The sequence below is a fragment of the Canis lupus genome, chromosome 36 (assembly GCF_048164855.1).
Source record: "Canis lupus baileyi chromosome 36, mCanLup2.hap1, whole genome shotgun sequence".
NCBI lineage: Eukaryota > Metazoa > Chordata > Mammalia > Carnivora > Canidae > Canis > Canis lupus.
Window position 1 is genome coordinate 24,596,711 of NC_132873.1, and position 22,248 is coordinate 24,618,958.

General features: G+C 36.2%; 1 protein-coding gene across 14 annotated transcripts in view; it reads right to left on the minus strand.

Moving 5' to 3' along the window:
• CCDC150 (coiled-coil domain containing 150) overlaps positions 1 to 22,248 on the minus strand; it is a 79,305-nt gene that overhangs the window by 52,914 nt on the left and 4,143 nt on the right. For 9 of the 14 annotated variants that reach the window (XM_072812690.1, XM_072812693.1, XM_072812700.1 and 6 more), the window contains exons 2-9: positions 17,336 to 17,499; positions 15,573 to 15,799; positions 15,276 to 15,454; positions 13,004 to 13,072; positions 7,483 to 7,599; positions 6,713 to 6,842; positions 4,012 to 4,055; positions 2,725 to 2,817 (exon numbers count right to left, since the gene is read on the minus strand). In XM_072812690.1, coding sequence (XP_072668791.1) covers positions 2,725 to 2,817; positions 4,012 to 4,055; positions 6,713 to 6,842; positions 7,483 to 7,599; positions 13,004 to 13,072; positions 15,276 to 15,454; positions 15,573 to 15,799; positions 17,336 to 17,493 — 1,017 coding nt within the window. In that variant the 5' untranslated portion in view covers positions 17,494 to 17,499. Of the gene's footprint in view, positions 1 to 2,724; positions 2,818 to 4,011; positions 4,056 to 6,712; positions 6,843 to 7,482; positions 7,600 to 13,003; positions 13,106 to 15,275; positions 15,455 to 15,572; positions 15,800 to 17,335; positions 17,500 to 22,248 lie in introns of those variants that run through there. The other 5 variants (XM_072812689.1, XM_072812702.1, XM_072812696.1 and 2 more) reach the window with 3 other exon arrangements.

Sequence of the window (22,248 nt, forward strand, 5' to 3'; positions counted from 1 at the left end):
TGAAATCAAGAGTTGGATGCTCAACTGACTAAGCCACCCAGGCTCCGTAAGTATCTTATCTTTTAATGAATAAGTTCTTTAAGGATGGGGACAAATAACTCTATAGAATTAATTTAAAAAAACACTGAAGAATGTCAACAAGAACGTAAAAAAAAGTAAAGAAACAAAAACTATCTGGAAAGCCTAAGTGGTAATATAGTACAGAAGTTAGGAACAGGTTCAGGGGCATTTTAAAATTATAACCAGATGTACAAAGTATTCACTAAGGAATACCTGGTGAACTCTTGATCCTTGAAAAGAAATAGTTAATTTTCTTTGGAGCCAGACTGCCTAAGCTCAAATTCTAACTCTTGTCATTTATTAGCTATGTTATTAAACCTCTCTGTATATCAACTTCCTTACCTTTAATATAAGCATAATAAGTTTCTCTAGTAGTGTCTATTGTGAACCTTACAACTTGTTAGTAATAATAAGGTGTTTATAATTATGCCTGGGATATAGAATGGGTTTGGTAAGTGTTAATTACTACAGCTATAGTAAAAGTAGTAGTAGTTATTTTCATTATTACTTTATAAAATAACGCATTTATTTTGTATTTTCTTTATCATAAAGAGAGCAGAGCAATATTATGATTCCAACATTGAAGTAATCAAATTGTACTAACAAGAAGGTCTTTTAAGTGATTAATACTATTTCATTGGCCCTATGAGACTGACTACACACACACACACACACACACACACACACACACACAAATAACATCAACTATATTTGACAACCACCATCCCATAGAAAAAAATTACACATAACTCTAAAAGCCAGCAAGCACTTATTATGTTCCTATTGTGCTGTTTGTTATAAAAGATACAAAGAAAGTGTAAGCAAAGCCCATGGCATTGAACTGCTTAGAAATTCACAGGTGGAGATGAAAACTATACATTTAGTGAGTAAATTATAAAGCAAACAAAGGCAACGTGTAAATTAGTGCAAGATTTAGCAGTCTATCTCATATCCTTATGTGTCATAGGAATCCAGTGAAATAGGAAATGTAGTTAATGTGATAATGTTTCATAGATGAAATAGATTTTATGAAAATAAATAATTTGGGTGATGCCAAGAATTTACACAATCAGGATCAATCTTGGTTCTTGGTTTTTTAATTGAGCAAAAGTATATAACATGTAAAAAACAGAAAAATGGAAAGATTTGGGGCAGCCCGGGTGGCTCAGCAGTTTAGCCCGCCTTCGGCCCAGGGCGTGGTCCTGGAGACCCGGGATCGAATCCCACGTCAGGCTCCCTGCATGGAGCCTGCTTCTCCCTCTGCCTGTGTCTCTGCCTCTCTCTCCCTCTCTGTGTCTCTCATGAATAAGTGAGATTTTAAAAAAAGAAAGAAAGAAATGGAAAGATTTACCTGTGCTTTTGGTGACAGGGAAAGAATAGTTTCTTCTACAAATGGTGCTGGGAAACTGGACAGGGGCATGCTAAGAATGAAACTAGACAACTATTTTGTACCATACATAAAAATTAGTTCAAAATGGATCAAAGACTTAACATAAAACCTGAAGCCATAAAACTCCTAGAATAAAACATAAATAAGTTTCTTGGTCTCACACCAAAAGCGAAAATTAAAAAGTGGGACTATATTAAACTAAAAAGCTTCTGCACAGGGATGCCTGGGTGGTTCAGTGGTTGAGTGTCTGCCTTCTGCTCACGGTGTGATCCCAGGGTCCAGGATCAAGTCCTGCATCGGGCTCCTTGCAGGGAGCCTGCTTCTCCCTCTCTCTCTGTCTCTGCCTCTCTCTGTCTCTCGTGAATAAATAAAGTCTTAAAAAAAAAAAAAAAGCTTCTGCACAGCAAAGGAAACCATCAACAAAATGAGAAGGCAGCCTAGTGAATGTGAGAAAATACTGGGAATCATATATTAATACTGTATACCTAATAAGGGGTTAAATACACAACTTAGTAGCTTAAAAAAATCTGAGTCAAGGATCTGAATAGATGCTTTTCAAAGAAGACATATAGATGGCCAACTATATACTCATATAGAGGTACATGAAAAGATGTTCCACATCACTAATCATCAGGGAAATTCCAATCAAAACCATAATGAGATATCACCTTATATCTATCAGAACGGCTATTACCAAAAAGGTAAGACATAACAAGTATTAGAGAAGATGTGGAGAAAGGGGAACCTTTGTGCACTGTTGGTAGGAATGTAAATTGATATTGCCCCTGTGGAAAATAGCATCAAGGTTTCTCAAAAAGTTAAAAATAGAACTACCATATGATCCAGCAATTTCATTTTAGGGTAGTCATCTGAAGAAAACAAAAACACTAACGTAAAAAGATATAAACTTCTAGTTATAAAATAAATGAGTCATGGGGAAGCGTGATGACTATATAGCATGATGACTATAGTTAATAGTACTGTATTACATATTTGAAAATTATTAAAAGAGTGAATCTTAAAAGTACTCATCACAAGAAAAAAAATTTTTGTAACTGTATATGGCAATGGATGTTAACTGGAATTATCGTGGTGACCATTTTGCAAAGTACACAAATACTGAATCATTATGTTGTACACTTGAAATATAATGTCACATGCCAATTATACCCTATGTGATGGTATGAATTTATATAATCAGCAGTGATCTTTGTTCTTGATTCTTTAAACAAAATTAAGCAACATCTAAAAACTACAGAAATAATAAGACCTACCTGTGCTTTTTCTGATGTTTCATGAAGGGATACTATTTCAGACCTCAAATATGTATTTTCTTCATGTTCTTTGTTGAAAGACATCTGCATATTCTATAAGAGCAAAAACATTAATAACTTCTCTCCTTTTTTATGTGTAAGAGCTATGATAGCATACCTCTACGAAAATACCTCTTTTGTATTTTGGTCAGTATGAGCTCAAGTTGTAATGATACACATACATAAGTGCCTTGTAAAGAATTTCTTAAAATCTTGCTATCTTCAACTCCCAAACTTCTCTTTTTAAATAAATTATAAAAATATCCTCACATTGAGTTTCAAACTAGAAAGAATTTGCCTAAAACCATAATGTAAATATTTAACTAGCATCCTTAAGAAAGTTCTGCTAAGATGAATATTTGTTAGTTTATATTGTATACACATTTTTTCCCAAGGCAATAAGATCTTTTGTGATTTCAAAGAAATACATTTAAAGATCTTTTAAAGTTTTAAGTAGGTAAAGATGTTTTCATCAAGGAATACCTGGGTGTGGAGCAAAACAAAACATTTTTGCTCAAAAAAAAATTAGTTTTCTTTAAGATGACAGAAAGGTAATAGTGATGTGAGTTGTGGATTGGGCTTTCCCTGACAGGTAGTTATTGAAATGAGGAAGGGAAATGTGCAAGTCTTCTCCCTATGGAGAGAGGACTACTCTTCTATTTTTCCAGGAGAAACATCTCAAGACTTAAACTTCACACATGACAGGATGAGATAGAACCCAGAAAAATTATTCCAAACAGGATGTACACATTAAGATTGACTTAGAAATGTATTAAGATATAAAAGTGGTACTATTTTTTTTCACTTTTTATTGTGGTAAAATACAAATAACATAAAATTTACCATTTTAACAATTTTTAAATGTATAGTTTACTTAAAAATATTTAATAGTTCAGTGGCATTAAGTATATTCACATTGTTGTGCAACCATCACTACCAAAAAGGAGTTAATATTTCTTATATTTTATAAAAACTTTGTTTATAATAATTAGTTTGCAAGAAGCATAAGATGCAAATTTGTCTAATTTTTGCTAATTCATCTTTTTTTCAAACCAGAATAACCTGCCTAAATGATTTCCTAATACCCAATTGACAACAGGTCTGAATACTCAACTCATTTACACTGCAACTGTTTTCTAATGAAGATTTTAGGAGAATCAGAAAAAGTGTAAACCAACATGAGTGAGGAAATATTACTTAGTGAAGAGAAGAAAGAACATCTCTGAACTCTACAACCTCAAAACTTACCTTATTTTCTTCAACCAACTTGGAAATGAGCTCATCTCTAGAAACTAAAAACAAAGAGTCCACATAACTATGGTAATAATAACTTACTACAATGATACTGGTCACACAGTATCTTTTCCTTGAGTAGCTTTTTCTTTTTCCCCCAGTCTGCATGTGGTGAAAATAAAGAGAATACACGTATTTCTATCATATTTTTATAGACTGGAAACTCAAGTCATAAAATTACCAAGAAGATAGTCCATAGTCACGTGCAATAATAAATTGCACATAGTAAATGGCATATTTGACTCCGTGCATAGAAGCTCATTGCGTCTGAGGGATTTTAAACTGGAGAGGCACGTAATCAAAAGCTTTTGGTTAGAGAGAACCCTCAAACAGAGGCTCGACAGGAAGAGGAGATCGGTTTATTATTATTATTGTTATTATTTATTATTATTATTATTGCTGTTGCAATAACCCAAGTATAAAACCATGAAAGCTGGCTCTATGGGAATGACGACGGGGATGCAGGCGGAAAACATATTTCTGAAATAACAAGCAAGGAGAACGGTCAGGACTTGGCAGCTGCTGGTGGGGTAAAGGCAATAGGTGAGGAGTCAAGGAGAAAATCTAGTGCCTGGATTGAAGCAATGGAGTGTGCAGCCGACTTCAACTCAACAGGGACTATGCAGGATTAGGAGCAGGCTCCGGGCAGGATGAGTGCAAATGGCTGCAGTATTTAAGTATTCACCGAGTGTTGTGAGGCATCTGAAGGCATTCTCATGTAGACGTTTAGATGGCAATGAGATACCATCTGGAGCTCAGGACTATGATTTTATGTGGAAAAAAAAGATTTGAAACCACCCAGAGAGTATATAGAGCGAAAATAAAACCAAAGATAGAAGCAGGGGAACAAAAAAAAAAAAAAGAAGAAGAAGCAGGGGAACAGTCTGGCATTGTATACTAGCAGCCCAAAGTAAACTTTTCTGAGAGTAATGTTTTGGCTTCATGAAAAATTCCTAAAGATTTATTAGTTTTGTTTCACTTAAATATTCTAAAGCCAGAAAAATCACAAAACACACAAAACCTCATTTTATGTAGGATATAGTCAGAACAACTATCATTTTCTGAACATATAAGTCTGAGACTCTTTTCAAATAGAGTAAACTAATTGAAAATATGTGAAGGATAAAAAAAAGATAATTATATGATCTATTCTAAAATTTCTAGTAATCAAAGAATGAAAGGGGCATATTTATCCTACTCATCACTTTAATTAGTGTGGCGTATAAATGTTTATTGCTAATAACTACATTTTTAATTCATTAAAGCAAATGTCTAGAAGCATTCCTTTTACTAATCTAGTTAGCATAACTATTTGTACCTTAAAGTAATCAATTGCATGCATAGAAAGAGTCTTATTCAATAGAAAGCATTTAGGTGATATTCAGGCTTCCTTTTCCTCATGTTAGTTTTAGTTAATGTTGTGTAATTTTCATCTTTTAAATGGTCTTCCATATAGTCTTCACAAAATTCAAAGCTAAAGCATTAATCCAATGAGAAAAGTAACATTAAAAAAAACTTACTAGCATAATAGAAAGATATGTGGTTTAGTCCCAGGTATCCTATTTGCTTGGGTCCTTAGATACAGACCTTTTTATTCTTCTAAGATTAGGATATATTTTCTTAACTTTCTCACAAGGTTGTAGGGTCCAAACGAGATAATGTGCAGCACCATAAAATATGTATTTTTGTAGCTACACAATCACAGGAAAAATGGAAAATTATCTTGGGGCATTATCAGTGAGAACTCCAAAGATAATTCACTACTCAACAACTATAAGGAAAATCAGTACTTTCTGCTAAGAGCAGAAGAAGAAACATCGAACAGATTACTCTTTGCTCCATGATTTTTATAATTTTCATTTCCCTTTTGGTATTCCCTGCCCTCATTACAGCCAGAGAGCACATAGGCAGAAAATACAGGCTGAGGCCTCAAGTCATCATTTGTTCCCTTTAACTTTGAGAAGTATGGATAGTTTAGTGTATTACATGAGATAGTTTTGTGAAAGCTCTATGAAGTGTTACTCACATGAGGCACTGCACTATGATCTCTATATTTGATACTGGCTAAAAACTGCTTCGCAATTATATTTTAACAAGAGTAAACAGGACAAGGGCTGATGGGTTGGAAGAACCACAACTCTGAACATGGGATCAAGTCTAGACTCACCCATTTCCTAGCTCAATCACCTGTAAGGACTCAGTTTATTTATCTGTAAAATGAGGACATTAATCTAAGCTCTAAGGTAACTTACAACCATCCATTGCTACAAATACAGGTCAACAGACTAGCAACCTGAAAACAGAACGGGAGAGTCTGATAAATGGTTAGAAAGAGATGAGCAAGTATTAAAGGCGTTATTTCCTTATTAATGTTCTATTACTCAATATTCAATCTAGACTTCTAGAAACCCAATGTTCCCAAGTCCACGAACCTGAGAGAAAATTTAAATACACAATAGTTTTCAGTTAAGAGGATGGAAGTCTATTTAATTACCAACTCTTTTTTTTTTTTCCCAGTGCCACAGACAAAAGAGACATCAACAAGTTTTTACATTTGGCCTTGTGGCCTCTTCAAGAATTTCAGATCTAAAGAGTTTTTTCACAAAATCTCAAAAAAACCTAACAGAAGTGTAATTTCTAACATCTATTTTCATACTTAGATCAGACTTGAGCTGTGAGATAGAAGTCTCCAACTCTCCTTTTCTCTGCTGTTCTTGTGCCAGTAGTTCTTGGGTGGTCTGCATAGAACTGCGCAGGCCAATACAGTTTTGCTGCAAAATTTGCACCTGAAATGTATAAGAAAAACTCCTTTCTGTAAGGTAAAGATCTTTACCAAACTACCTAGTAGCACATGTGTAAGGCAAATTTTCCAATCTTAACATCACGGGAGGGAGAAGGGGAGTTTATATGTTACAGTGAGAGATCTCAACAAGGTGTAGTGTTTCAACAGGGCTGTCCAACAGAACTTTCTGTGCGCTCTCCAACACAACAATCACCAGTCACAAGGAACTGCTGAGCACTTGAAGTATGGCCAGACTGAGCGAGGAATTGAATTTTTTATTCTATTTAATTTTAACTAATTTAAATTTTAATTAGCCATACGTGGCTAGTACAAGTTATAGCAATAAAGGATCATTTACAAATTCCTTAAGTAGCATCTTTTTCATAATTTTATTATGAAGGACAGCCATTGGTTAAAATAAAGATTATGTAATCCAATTCCAGGTATTAGAATTTGGAACCACTAATTGCTTTCAATACTTGGAATTGAATACTCTAAATTACATGTAGGTACTTCAAATAATAATACAAGCAAAAATTTAATAAATCTAGAGAAAATTAGCAAAACTAAAGGCTTATAAGTAAAATATCAGCTTTCTCTCTTGGTTTCACTCCCTTGACATAAACAAGGAGAGAAAAATCTACCTGTTTCCGTTCCACCTCCACTGTTGATTCCATCTCTTGTATTTTGAATAGCATGGCTGATCCAGATTTCTCAAGAGATTCCCTTAGGTGCTTCTCCTGAGACAGTTGTCTCCTTAGCTACAGAGCAAGTTGCAGTTAGGCAAGACCAAGGGAACATCACAGCAGTTTGCCAAAGATAAAGTCACCATGAAAAGTTTACCAGACATGCTGTCTCACTCCCAAACATTCTTCATTCATTTATGACTACTTCACAACCTTCCTTGTGTGTCTCCCTAAGAGATAAACTACTAAGAAATGAAAAGTCACATCTGTTGCCCTGTCCTCCCATATAATGGGAAGACTTCTATAAGAAGTCTTTTTTCCAAACTGTGGGTCAAGTTAGTAAGTTGCAAGCAGCACTTAAAAAGGGGGGAAAAAATATCAGAGCACATAGCATATAATAAGGAAGCGTAAGTAATGCTTTACGAAATGTTTCTGTATATTATTTATGTATGGTGTTACAGTATAAAGTATATGTCTCAGAATAGACGTGACAAAAAGAAGGTTGAAAAATACTAATATAAAAAAATACTAATATCACACCTTAGTATATACACATGTTCTGTATTTCTGTATTTTCTTTTTTAATTCCTATTTTTCTATATTTGATGATTTCATCTACCTTTTTATTTTTTATTTATTTATTTTTTTTTTTATTTATGAGAGAGAGAGAGAGAGAGAGGCAAAGACACAGGCAGAGGGAGAAGCAGGCTCCATGCACCGGGAGCCCGACGTGGGATTCGATCCAGGGTCTCCCAGATCGTGCCCTGGGCCAAAGGCAGGCACCAAACCGCTGCGCCACCCAGGGATCCCCATCTACCTTTTTAAAAATATTTTTTATCCCACAGGAATATAAACATACCCCTGAAAGCTGTTCCAATTCTGTTTGGGAATTTAAAGGTTTAGACAAATAACGAGGTAACTATTAAATAGTGGATAAAACTACCATTCAAGAATTAAGGAACACTAACCTTGTTTCTCTCAATTATTGACGACGAGTTAGATAAAGATATAAAGAGTATTTACTCATGAGGTAACAGATCCTTTCAAACTTAAATGAGAATTGCAGAATGCTATTCCTTTTATGAAGTGATGTTAAATTGAAAGAAATTCTGTTTTTAAGCCCCAGTGAAGATGATGGAAGAGTACACTTTATAGTTCTTCTCTAAATTATACATATATATTTTATATGTATTTTCTCTATGGATGATCTATTTTATAATGTTTAAGGACTGTTATAATATTCTTAATCATAACCCTAATAACATTTAGGTTTTTCCAGTCTTTCATCCCGCTGAACATGCCCGTGAATAAATCTTTCTTTGCATTTCTGACTATTTCTTTAAGATAAATTCCTACAAGAAAAATCACTCGGTTAAAGTATAAATAATTTTTAGACTTTTGATACACTGGGTAATTTTCCCTCCAATTTTAGCCTATCAGTAGAATTAGAATAAATCCCATCAGTTCTACGTATTATAATCTTAAATCTTTGCTAATCTAATAAATTATAAACAACATCTTGACAGCTTTTCATTTCTTTGGTTATTAGTGAGATCAAACATTTTCTTTTTTTTTTTTTTTTGAGATCAAACATTTTCTAACATGATTATTAGCTCTATATATTTTCTAAGTTAACATATATATTTTGATTTGTTAGTTGACCACTGTTTTTTGGTTGGCTTTTTTTCTTTAGTCGATTTTAAGTTCTTTAAAAGGAAAGATTATTTATCTAGTTTTGCTAGGTTTTACTAGTTTTGCTTTTTGCCCTTTTTTCACATGTAGAATTTCTTAATTCTTGTGTTCAAATCAATTGAACTTTTTATAATTCTTTCTTCATTTCAAGTTTAGAAATTCCTTCCTCATCAAAATATCAATTAAGTATGACAATCTTATTTAATTAAGAATGAGCCATAGTTTTTATTTTAGGCTATATTAATAATCTAATACTAACTATACTATCAGACTATAATTACTTTGTGATATAAAGTAACTTATTGTATTTTTCTAAGCTCTGGATCAAATTACATAGCATAATCTACTCAAGATATAATTTAAGTCCTTTATTGAGGAATCTTTACTTGATAATTATACTACTGAAGTATTTATTTCTGAAGCATTAATAAAAGCAGTTTTACATTTATCAGAACCAGATTGTATATATATATATCTCGTCTCTTAGGAAGATATGTACCACATTTATTCCGCCTTTATACAACCCCCTGATGCCAGCTGAATTGAATTGTATTCCCCCAGAATATTATGTTGAGGCTCTACTCCCAGTATCTCAAAATGTGACCGTATTTAGAGATAGGGCCTTTAAAGAGGTGATAAGCTATAATAATGCTGTTAGGGTGGGCCCTAATCCAACCTGAATGGTGTCTTTTAAGAGAAGGAAACTGGGACACACAAAGATACCAGGGATGTGCATGCACCAAAAAGACCACGTGAGGACACAGTAAGAAGGCAGCCATCTGCAAGTCAGGGAGAAGCCTCAGGAGAAAAAAGCCTGTTGACATCTTCATCTTGGACTTCAAATCTCCGGAAATATAAGAAATTTCTGTTGGTTAAGGCACCCAGTCTGTGGTGGTTTGTTACTGCAGCTCTAGCAAACTAATACATCCTTCCTGCTTGAATACCAAAAATGTATTTTGACAAGACAGTCCTTCTAGGGGTCCTTGAGAGGATTCGATAAAAATTCAAAATCTTATCACAGCACTCAGAATTAAGAATTTCCTAATAAAGAATAATGAGGGATCCCTGGGTGGTACAGCGGTTTAGCGCCTGCCTTTGGCCCAGGGCGCGATCCTGGAGACCTGGGATCAAGTCCCACGTCGGGCTCCCGGTGCATGGAGCCTGCTTCTCCCTCTGCCTATGTCTCTGCCTCTCTCTCTCTCTCTCTGTGTGACTATCATAAATAAATAAAAATTAAAAAAAAAAAGAATAATGATAAATGGTAATCACTGATAGTCTTTTAAACAAAGGGGCTGGAACAAGTGGACATACACACAGACATACACAAAAAAAAACAAGATATAGCTCTCACATCATTAATTCAAAATGTATCATTTATCTAAATGTAAAATGCAAAAACTGTAAGGCTTCTAAAAATAACACAAGAGAAAAATCTTGGTGACCTTAGGTTTGATGATCACTTATAACACCAAAAGTACAATCCCTGGAAGAAAAAATTAGTCAACTGAACTTCGTTAAAACTAAAAGCTTCTGCTCTGCAAAATGTAAGCTACAGAATAGGGAAAAAAGCTGCAAAACACATGATTTGATTAGTATCCAAAATACACAAAGAACTTTTAAAACTCAACATAAGAAAACAAACAACTTAATTACAAAAAGAAGCATACAATCTGACAGACACCTCACCAAGTAAGATCTACAGATGGCAAATAAGCACATAAAGATACTCATCATCATACATCATTAGGGAATAATTAAAACAAGATACTACTAACACATATTAAAAAATGGCAAAAATTCAAAACACTGACAAGACAACCTGCTGATGAGAATGCGGAGCAACAGGAACTCATTCAATGTTGGTGTGAAATGCCAAATGGTACGGCCAATTTTTAAGACAGGTTGGCAGTTTCTTACAAAGGTAAACAAAAGCTTACCATATGGTCCAGAAATTGAACTCTAAGTATTTATCCAAATGAGTAGATAACATGTCCACACAAAAACCTGCATATGAATGTTTATAGCAGCTTTATTCACAATTGCCAAAACTTAGAAGCAACCAAGATGTTCTTCAGTAGATGAATGGATAAACAAACTGTAGTATACCCATACAATAGAATATTGTTTAGCAATAAAATGAGTTATCATACCATGACAAGACTTGGAGGCACCTTGAATGCATATGCTAAGTGAAAGAAGCCAGTCCAAAACAACCACACGCTCCCACACTCCAACTATAACAAAACTATAGACAATGAGAAGATCAGTGGTTGCAGGGGCTCCGGAAGAGAAGGGGGAAGGGATGGGTATATGGAGCACAGAGCATTTTTAGGGCAGTGATACTGTTCTGTAAGATATTATAATGAACAAAGGATGAATTTTAATATTAACTGTGGACTTTAGCTAACTATGATTTATCAATACTAGTTCATCAAATGTAACAAATGTATGACACTAATGCGAGATGTTAATAATAGGGGAAACTAGAGATGGGGATAACACGTTATGAGAACTGTTTTCTGTGCAGTTTTTCTGTAACTGTAAAACTTCTCTAAAAAAATACTACTAAAATATCTAAAACTCAAAAAATAGGCTAAATGTAATACATTCTAACTATGAAAAAAATCATGCTTCTATCACTAGTTACTGGCAAATCAAGTACATAACACAATTTACCAGACAGCTAAATTTAACAACTTCAGCACTAAAAATCATAACTTAAAAAGCAATTTTTCATAAGAATTTTCTTAAGGGATCCTTGGGTGGCGCAGCGGTTTGGTGCCTGCCTTTGGCCCAGGGCGCGATCCTGGAGACCCGGGATCGAATCCCACGTCGGGCTCCCGGTGCATGGAGCCTGCTTCTCCCTCTGCCTATGTCTCTGCTTCTCTCTCTCTCTCTGTGACTATCATAAATAAATAAAAAAAAAAAATTAAAAAAAAAAAATTTAAAAAAAAAAAAAAAAAAGAATTTTCTTAAAAACTGGGATCCCTGGGTGGCGCAGCGGTTTGGTGCCTGCCTTTGGCCCAGGGCACGATCCTGGAGACCCGGGATCGAATCCCATGTCGGGCTCCCAGTGCATGGAGCCTGCTTCTCCCTCTGCCTATGTCTCTGCCTCTCTCTCTCTCTATCATAAATAAATAAAAATTAAAAAAAAAAGAATTTTCTTAAAAACTATACCTATTTCTTTGTTTTATATAGTAGAATATTTTAAATATAATTTGGATCCTTTTGACTTGGATTAATATCAATGATTATTCTGTTAGGGAATATTGAGGTTTTTAGGCCAGGGTGTGTTAGGATTACTAATTCTCCTGACTCTTCCACTGTGTTCAGCTGCCAACTTTTAGTCCAGCAACTTTTAGCAGCCACCTACTTCACAATTCCCAATCTGTTATCTACTAAAAGTTAGGCTGAAATAGAGGTTTCAAGGTAAAATTAGATGAGCAGGCTTATTAAAAGCTTTTTGTTTTAAACACAACTTTAGTTTAAAAGGTCTTTTTATGAAAGTGTTCACTTAGCTCTAGTATATGAATTTTGTGGTAACAAATTTCCTTCCTGGCTAACAAACTTACTTTATTTCTGGTTGTATGGCTGTATTGCGGCAAAAGAACTCTTAATGTCAAATAAGGGCAGCTACTTTCACTTGAATTTCACATGACATTATTTTAAAAATCTTCCTACTACACAGTAATATATTTTTCTTCAAAGTTTTTCATTCTTTCTACTTTCTTAACTTCTCAGCAATTCCAACGCCCCCTCCAGCCTCCAGCATCTTTTTTTATCTTACCTCTTGAATTCTCAGGTTCATTTTACGTTTTGTGGTCTTCAATTCCTCTTCAATAATGGCTGCATTCTTCTAAAAGTAGAAGGGGAAAAGGTTCTAAATAATCTGTAATGAAGAAAGAAACTGACTATAGGCACATCGGTTCAAATCTAGACTTTTTTCTATCAACCTATAAATGCTATTCTGGATATGGTTACAAATACTTCCTATTGTGAGTCTGAAGTAATTATTAAAGTTAGATATTTTAAAAAGAAAGTTTTTTGGGATCCCTGGGTGGCGCAGCGGTTTAGCGCCTGCCTTTGGCCCAGGGAGCGATCCTGGAGACCCGGGATCGAATCCCACGTCGGGCTCCCGGTGCATGGAGCCTGCTTCTCCCTCTGCCTGTGTCTCTGCCTCTCTCTCTCTCTGTGTGACTATCATAAATAAATAAAAAAAATTTTAAAAAAAAGAAAGTTTTTTATTACTTTGATCCATGAGTTCTATTATTTTCCTTTTATTTTTAATTTTTTTAAAGATTTATGAATTATTGGGACTTCATCAAGATAAAATGCTTTTGCGCCACAAAGGAAACAGTAGACAAAACCAAAAGACAACCTACTGAATGGAAGAAGAAATTTGAAATGTCTAGTATCAAAAATCTATAAAGAACTTATCAAACTCAACACCCCCAAAAAACAAATAATCCAGTCAAGAAACGCGCAGAAGACATGAACAGGCATTTCTCAAAAGAAGACATCAAATGGCCAGGAGACACACAGAAAAGGGATGTTCCACATCACTCAGCAAAAGGGAAAATACAAATCAAAACCACAATGAGATATCATCTCACACCAGTCAGAATGGCTAAAATTAACAAGTCAGGAAACAACAGATGTTGGCAAGGATGTGGAGAAAGGGGAACCCTCTTGCGCTGCTGGTGGGAATGCAAGCTGGTACAGCCACTCTGGAAAACAGTGTGGAGGTTCCTCAATAAGTTAAAAATAGAGCTACCCTACATCCTAGCAATGACACTATTAGTTATTTACCCAAAGGATACAAAAATAGTGATCTGAAGGTGCACCTCTACCCCAATGTTTATAGCACCAATGTCCACAATAGCCTAAGTATGGAAAGAGCCCACAAGTCCACCAGTGGATGAATGGATAAGGAAGATGTAGTAGATGTATACAATAGAATATTGCTCAGCTTTATCAAAAATAATAGTCACCCCCTGTAAGATAAAGCCCAACTACTGATTATTCTTGACTTTAAAATACTCTATAATGAGATCCCTAGCTAATTTCCAATTTATTTGCCTCCTCAAAATTCCTCACTCCTGTCAGGCTAGTTTATGCATTTCCCTTAACTACACCAGTGAAAAGACCTAAGTTCAAACCCGAAAAAGAGGAAGAAGACAGGGAAGTGTGATCTTAGAGAAATGAGTTCTCTCTGGGGCCTAATGCTCTTATTACTAAAACAGGGACAATAATATCCTTTCATGAGGTTTTTCAAAATTTGTTTTAAAGATTTTTCATTTATTTATTCATGAGAAACATAGAGAAGCAGAGACATAGGCAGAGGGAGAAGTAGGCTCCTTGCAGGGAGCCCGATGTGGGACTTGATCCCAGAACCCCGGGATCATACCCTGAGCCAAATGCAGACGCTCAACCACTAAGCCCCTCAGGTATCCCAAGGTTTTTCAAATATTAAACCAAATAACGTGTTGACCATCTATTATACTGCCTGGCTCATGGAAGACCAAATTGTCAGTTGACTACCCTACTCTATACTCTTTCCAGCCTCTGTGGGTACCCACTGAAATGTCCTCACCTCTCTCTACTTTATCTTCTAAAAGTTCAGCTCCCATAATATCTCTTTCTGGAATTCTACCCGAATCTACCCTAGATAGGGCATACCCACCCTCTCAAACCTACCTGAACACGAAACACACGTCAATATTCACTTACTGTCCTATACCGTCCTTTAACATTTCCTATGCCTTATTTTTTTCTCTATTTACTTTTTCATGCTATTACTTGTTCTCTCAGCTAGCATATAAGCTCTTAGAAGAGCAGAGACCCTACCTCATATTTTTGGACTCTCACTTCCATGTGTACCAGGTAAGGGCTCTGATACTGAAAGTATTCAATAGTTTAATCATCAATGTAGGTAACTATGAAATGTCAAAAATCCTCACATCACATAACCTTTTTTAAAAAGTCAATTTTGGGGGTCTGTTGCCTCCTCCAGCTAACAGATAACAGTGAATCTGTATTTCAGAATTCTGGATTCAAACCTTTGTCTCTGAGGCAATCTCCAGGGTGGCAGTCAACCTTTGCACTTCTTCTTGTGCCTTGTCTTCATCCTCTTTTACATCTCTCAGTTGCTGGCGCAAATTCATCACTTCAAGATGTAATAGCTTCAGGTCCTTCGAATGCTCCTCCTGTATTGCATTCAGTCGATCCTTCAGAAAAGCTACTCAACAGCACAGGAGGGTCACGGAGCAGTTGAAAGGTCAGGAAAGGAAAAGAATCATAAGCTCATTAAGCACCCATAGAGGACCAAATTTCTGATGATTCTCTTCTCTCTGTACCTGTTTTCTGTGGATTTAAATCCTTTTCAGTTTGCAAACGAAAGATGTTCATCTTCAAAGACTGGATGAGGCTTTCCAGATGGCACATTCGATTTATCAGAAACTCACAGTTCTTCCATAGAATATCTGTTTTTTCTGAACAAATGACTTCCTTCTCGCTAGGACTAATGATGTTCACAGACTCTTCTAAGCATTTTGGGGTTTCCAGTTGGCCTCTGGGCAAAGATCTCAATTTAACAATATTATGCAACGCAATCATCAGGTCAATGTAACATTTCTACCAAGAATAAAAATTAGGGGCAGCCCCCGTGGCACAGCGGTTTAGCGCCCCCTGCAGCCTGGGGTGTGATCCTGGAGACCCGGGATGGAGTCCCACGACAGGATCCCTGCATGGAGCCTGCTTCTCTCTCTCTGCCCCCTCCCCCCGAATAAATAAATAAAAAATCTTAAAAAAAAAAAAAAAAAAAAACTTTAAAAAAAAAAAGAATAAAAATTAGATTCCTTAGTTAACAAGCATCTGTTAGCTTCTCCAAATTTTAATACAGAAAGGACCATTAGGTAGAGAGGATGAGACTAATGTTGGATGGATAAAGACCACTGGCTTTATAATGGTTGTTTCTTTTAATCTGAATTTTTTGTGAACTTTTATGTGATACATAAAACATGTTAAATGCTAAATCTATAACTATAAGCTAACAATTAAAGTTAGCATGGAGGAAATATATTCACATATTTTTAGAAAAAATTTTTTTTTTTTTTTTTTAGAAAAATTTTAAACAAGGTCATAATAAACATTCCTAATTTATTCTAGCATACTCAACAACTATACAAATTTCATCTTTAACTACTGGAAAATTATTCATTCTATGGGTGCCATAATGCCAACTATAATAATTTTAGGTTTTCATGAGAGACACTAGGTAAATATATATATGTAATCTTAAAGAAAATCATACCAGTAAATTAGATATTGGCTGCTTAAGCACCCAGATTCCTCAGGTCATTAATAATCCAACTTTTAATGGCAAAACTTCTTTAGTCAATGAGGTACCTTTTTTTTTTCTGAGTACCTCATTCTAAATTACGATTTTTTTAAAAAACACTTAAAATCTTTCTTTTAATTCACAAGTCTGGGGAAAGAAAATGAAGACCATATTAATGGCATGAATCAAGTTTAAATGTTCACCTTACTATCAAAATCTATTTTTGAGGGATCCCTGGGTGGCGCAGCGGTTTAGCGCCTGCCTTTGGCCCAGGGCGTGATCCTGGAGACCCGGGATCGAATCCCACATCGGGCTCCCAGTGCATGGAGCCTGCTTCTCCCTCTGCCTGTGTCTCTGCCTCTCTCTCTCTCTCTCTCTCTCTCTCTCTGTGTGACTATCATAAATAAATAAAAATTTTTTTAAAAATCTATTTTTGATTTAAAAAATAAGAACCAAATTTTTTCTAATTATACAAAAATTTCCATGTTTATTTTCAATCAAGTTTTGAAGGGGAACAGGATATCAAAGTTTGTGCATCTAATTAGCACACTTTAAATAGCTGTTTAGGGGAATAGTGGTAATAATAGCTCTATTACGGGATGACAACTATTTTGCAAATATTTTCTAATTACTGTTCAAATGGCAACTGTTTTTCCTTAATTCTTTTATAAAAGCCTATATTTCATCTGCCAAACCATCTGCACTGTCACTCCTTTATTAATAACCAGTGAGGCAGAATTTTTCAACCTACAAAGATCTAGTTCATTTTCCATTTGTTACCTTTTTTCACCAAAATCCAACATTATTAGATCGTCCCTCAGAGAACTGGTCTGTTCCTCAACTATTCTCATCCTTTGCTGAAGTACTGTGAATGTTTCAGAAGCTGTAGCATTGATGTGGGTTGGAGAAAGGACTGGTCTGGTCACTGCAGTTTCCATATGCACCTGCGATTAAAGTCACAATATTAGTACAGTAGGTTCTATTATGTTCAAAATAGTCACTGTCCCTTCCTGTGGGAGAATTATAATACATCTCTGTCTTGCTGAAATCAGGAATGGCTATGTGTCTTGCTTTAACTTAATGTGGGTGGAAGCTTTAACAGCTAATTTGTCATTCATCATCTCCTTCTTTCTTCCCCTCCATGAGATAAGCCACAACCCAGATAGGGCCAGCTGCATGTGCCGAGATCCCAGAGTGAAGACGACATGAAGCAGAGCCATGATCCATCCATGACATCCAGTGTGAGTGGGCAATAAATTTATGTTGTTTTAAGACACTGAGTGAGATTGGGACACCTGGGTGGCTCAGTGGTTGAGACTCTGTCTTCGGCTCAGAGTGTGATCCTGCAGTCCTGGGATCGAGTCCCCCATCAAGCACCCCACAGGAAACCTGCTACCCCCTCTGCCTACATCTCTGCCTCTCTCTCTCTGCATCTCTCATGAATAAATAAAAATTTTTTTAAAAAAAGACACTGAGATTGTTGAATAGTTTGTTGTTGTATCATAATCTAGTCCATCCTATCTGTTCCTATTAGATACATACTAGGACCTATGACTTGCCTGAGGGAATTATTAACTTCTTTTATTACTAGCCATCATCGTTTTAAGATATTCCAACCAACCTTTCAGAAAAACATTCTATACTTAGACTTCTGAGCACCCATTGTAAAATAAATTTGCCAACTATATCGAAGCAACGATTTTAAAAAGAAATTTGCAAACTTCATAGCCTAGCAAAAATTCTTCTATAGCTAATGACATAAAATTTCTCCCCCAAAACTGTTTAAGAGTACTTTTTGAAATATTTGTGACAGAATTAGGTAAAATTAGCATAGGAGAAACAGTCCAACATATAGATGAATCATGGGCCCAAAGTTCAGTGATAGGTCATTGGTGGAAAGAAATTTTAAGGACATTTTCCTGCAACTCCATCCTACATAGACATTTCTCTATTAACTAGACTGTAAACCTTAACCATTACTACCAACAGTGTTCCTATGGAAACGTGTTCACAAAGATCCCACTTTGGATGTTAGGAACACATATTTTCTCCCCCACTTGCTGTATAATCAAGTATCTCTCTTCCCCTCATCTCTCAGGCAGCGGAAGTGGTGACTAGCTTAGGTCCAAGTAACTGAAGGTAATCGCCATCACTCAAGGCAAGATTTTAAAGTGGGAACACTGGTGGCAGGATTTAAGGGGGCAAGAAGCATGGCAAGAGGGTGTGAAAAGGCTGAGCTTCTTGCCAATATAACTGTGCTACAGCCATCAAGGACATTTCTTCATCCTAAATAGCTCTCCAATCATCTTTTATCTCCCCTCAGTAGGTCCCAGAGAATGGCCTATTCTCTTTTTTTTAATTTACTGAGAAATAATTGAATATAACTGTATATATTTAAAGTGTACAATATGATTTGACATACATATAAACTGTAGAATGGTTACCAAGATCAAGATAATTAACACATCCATCACCCCACATAGGTAACATAGTTAACTTTGTGTGTCTGTGATAACAATGCTTAAGACCTACTCTCACAACTTTCAACTATACAACATATTACTATGTTACTATGCTGTACATTAGATCCTCAGAATATCTTTTTTTTTTAAGATTTTACTTATTTATTCATGAGAGACACAGAGAGAGAGAGGCAGAGACATAGGCAGAGGGAGAGGAAGGCTCCATGCAGGGAGCCCAACGTGGGACTCGATCCGGGGTCTCTAGGATCACGCCTTGGGCTGAAGGCAGCACTAAACCACTGAGCCACCCAGGCTGCCCAATCCTCAGAATATCTTGAGAAGGTAACCTACAGAATGGTAGAAAATCTGATAAGAGGATAATGTCCAAAATATAGAAAGAACTCATATACCTCAACTGCAAAAAAGCAAAGACGACAATTAAAAAATAGGCAGAGGACCTGAATAGACATTTTCCTCAAAGACAACATACAGATGGCCAATAGATAAACGAAAAGGTGCTCAACATCACTAATCACCAGGTAGATGTAAATCAAAACCACGATGACATATCACCTCACACTCGTTAGGATAACTATTATCAAAAAGACAGAGAGCAAATGTTGGTGAAGATGAGAACCCTCACACACTATTGGTGGGAATATAAAATGGCACCGCCATTATGGAAAATAGTACAGAAGTTCCTCAAAAAGTTAAAAATCGAACTAACATAGGATCCAGTAATCCACTTGTCGGTATGTATGCAAAGGAAACAAAGAGTATTTCAAAGAGGTACCTGTTCACTCATGTTCAGGGCAGCATTATTCACATTAGCCAAGATAGAGAAACCACCTAAACAGCCGTCAACAGATGAATGAACAAAGAACATATGAGATGTATATATACATATACATCCTCAATAGATAAATTATATTGTTCAACCATAAAAAGAAAGAAAACCCTGCTATTGACAACGACATAGATGAATCTAGAGGGCACTGTGGTATGTGAGATAAACCAGAAAGAGAAAGAAAAATACTGTTCTGAAATCACTTGTCTGTGGAATTAAAAACAAAAAAAAAAGTTAATTTCGTAGAAACGGAATAGAATGAGCTGGAGGGAGGGAAAAATGGAAGGGTACAAATTTTCTTTTTACTCTTATTCTAGTGCTTCTGATGAGGCACTCTCTTTCATTCTCATCTATGGAACAGAAAGCACTTCTGACTCACATAATCTGAATTTGTTAAAACATTTCCTGTTAACGGTCAGCTTAAGGACACAGAGGTTAAGAAGCTCTCCGTAATTTCCTTCCATACTTTCAATTTTTCCTGAAGGGGAAGACAAAGGTGTATATAGATAGTAACAGAGTCTCTGGATATACAAAGATTTGAAGTAAGGTTCATCTACGTCTCTGAAAAAAAAGCCAGATTTTGAGACACCTGCTCATGTTACCACAGGTACCACCCACAGGTTCCTCAGGTAATAGAATGAAGACCCTTCATGAAACCAGGGTTAGGTTTGTGGGAACCACCAATAGCATGGGGTGGGGAGAAAATGGAAGGGTAACAAGGGAGAAACACCACATGCAATTACTCTCCAGTCCATTTTCTGTCACCTGCTGTCTTGTCACTGCCCACGTAGAAATGACCCAGACCTGAAGTGGGGAGAAAAACATAAAGAATGTTTAATAAGGTTTGAGGTTTTGTTCTCTCTCCAAAAGAAGCTGAAAAGTTCATGTCCCTAGCTTCCCTTGCAGCTGGCACAGGATGTAACACATTCTGTCCAATGAGACTTTGGGCAAAAAGTTGGCAAGGAGCTTCAGGAAGGCTTTTGTTTTCTGCTAGAAAAAAATGACATAATGGTACCGGTCCTTTACTTCCCCATGAGGCCCAGAGCTCTGAGAACTCTCTCGCAGTCAGCCATGCAGTGCCTCACTTTTAGATACAAAGAGCCAGGGATCACCAGCATTTAAGAAACACACAGAAAAGGCCAGAGAAGTTTGGATTAACCTTTTTTTTTTTTTTTTTTTTTTTTGCAAAACTACAATCATACAATCTCTGCTTATTTGAGAAAAATAAAGTTTCGTCTTTTGTGTTAGTCATGCTTTTCTATTACCTGCAACATAAACATTCCTAAAATACAACAGCCCAGGCAATAGTTGATGGAGACACAAGTAAAAGGAAATGGTAAAAGAAATGACAAGCACTGCCAGAGGTGAGAGGGAGGACAATTTCCCTGGCAACTTGTGAGGCTGAGGTAGTGGATTATAACATAAAGGATAGCCTCTATTAATTTATATCAAAAACCGAGCATAAAATACGAATATAAACATTAGTTCATTTTGGAAAAAAATACAGGAAATGGGATACAAGTCCCATATTGTGAATGGGACACAGAATCCCATCTAAAATGTTTCCGTGTTATTGTTGAAATGTCACAGTTTTGCTGATATTTCCCTAAGGCACCTATGATATGTATAAAATGCTCATGCTTTACAGTGTGTGTCACTTTTGGTCACAAAAACAAAATGGAAAACCAAATCAAATCACTTTTTTTTTTTTTTAAACAGAAAGTCTGCAGGTCTGAGTAAGAATTGGATGCACAACACTCATGCCCACCTGAATCTGATTTACAACTGGAGCCACTCACGCTTCTGGAGAGAAAAGAATATTCAAAGAAAAAGAAGAAACAAACTTGGGCCCCAGCCTCTGAGAGGAAGGAGATTAATAGAAAATTCACCCTAAGGAAGGGAAGAGTGAGGTGCTTGGAAGAAACTAACGGTGGGCAGGGGATAAAGCTTGAAATATCCTCTTAGTGAATCGCTGAGGAACATGTACCAGTGATCCGAGAAGTTGACTGGAAAACTAAAGAAACCCATCTAGCTTTTGGAGATTAAAAACAGGTCCCTGGATCAACTGAAAACCATTCCTCCACAAACCTCCCCTGCAATGGGGTGGAGTGAGGGGGGGTCAAGGTCAGGAGAGCCGGAGGAAGCAAGGAGGCAAGCAATGGTACATCAAGAGCAAGACAGCCTTAATATCCACCAGGGAGAGGCACTGAATACCTTGGGAGCCTGTTAAAGGAAGAGTGAGTTAACTACCTGGGATCCAGGAAATCTGTTGAGTTGGTAGGGAGTCTAGTTCTCACTGTACTCACACTCCTGTCCTCCGTCATCTAGCAGGTCCCACCCATAGTGCACTAGCTGCTTGGCAGATCCTCAGAAGCCACAGCTCA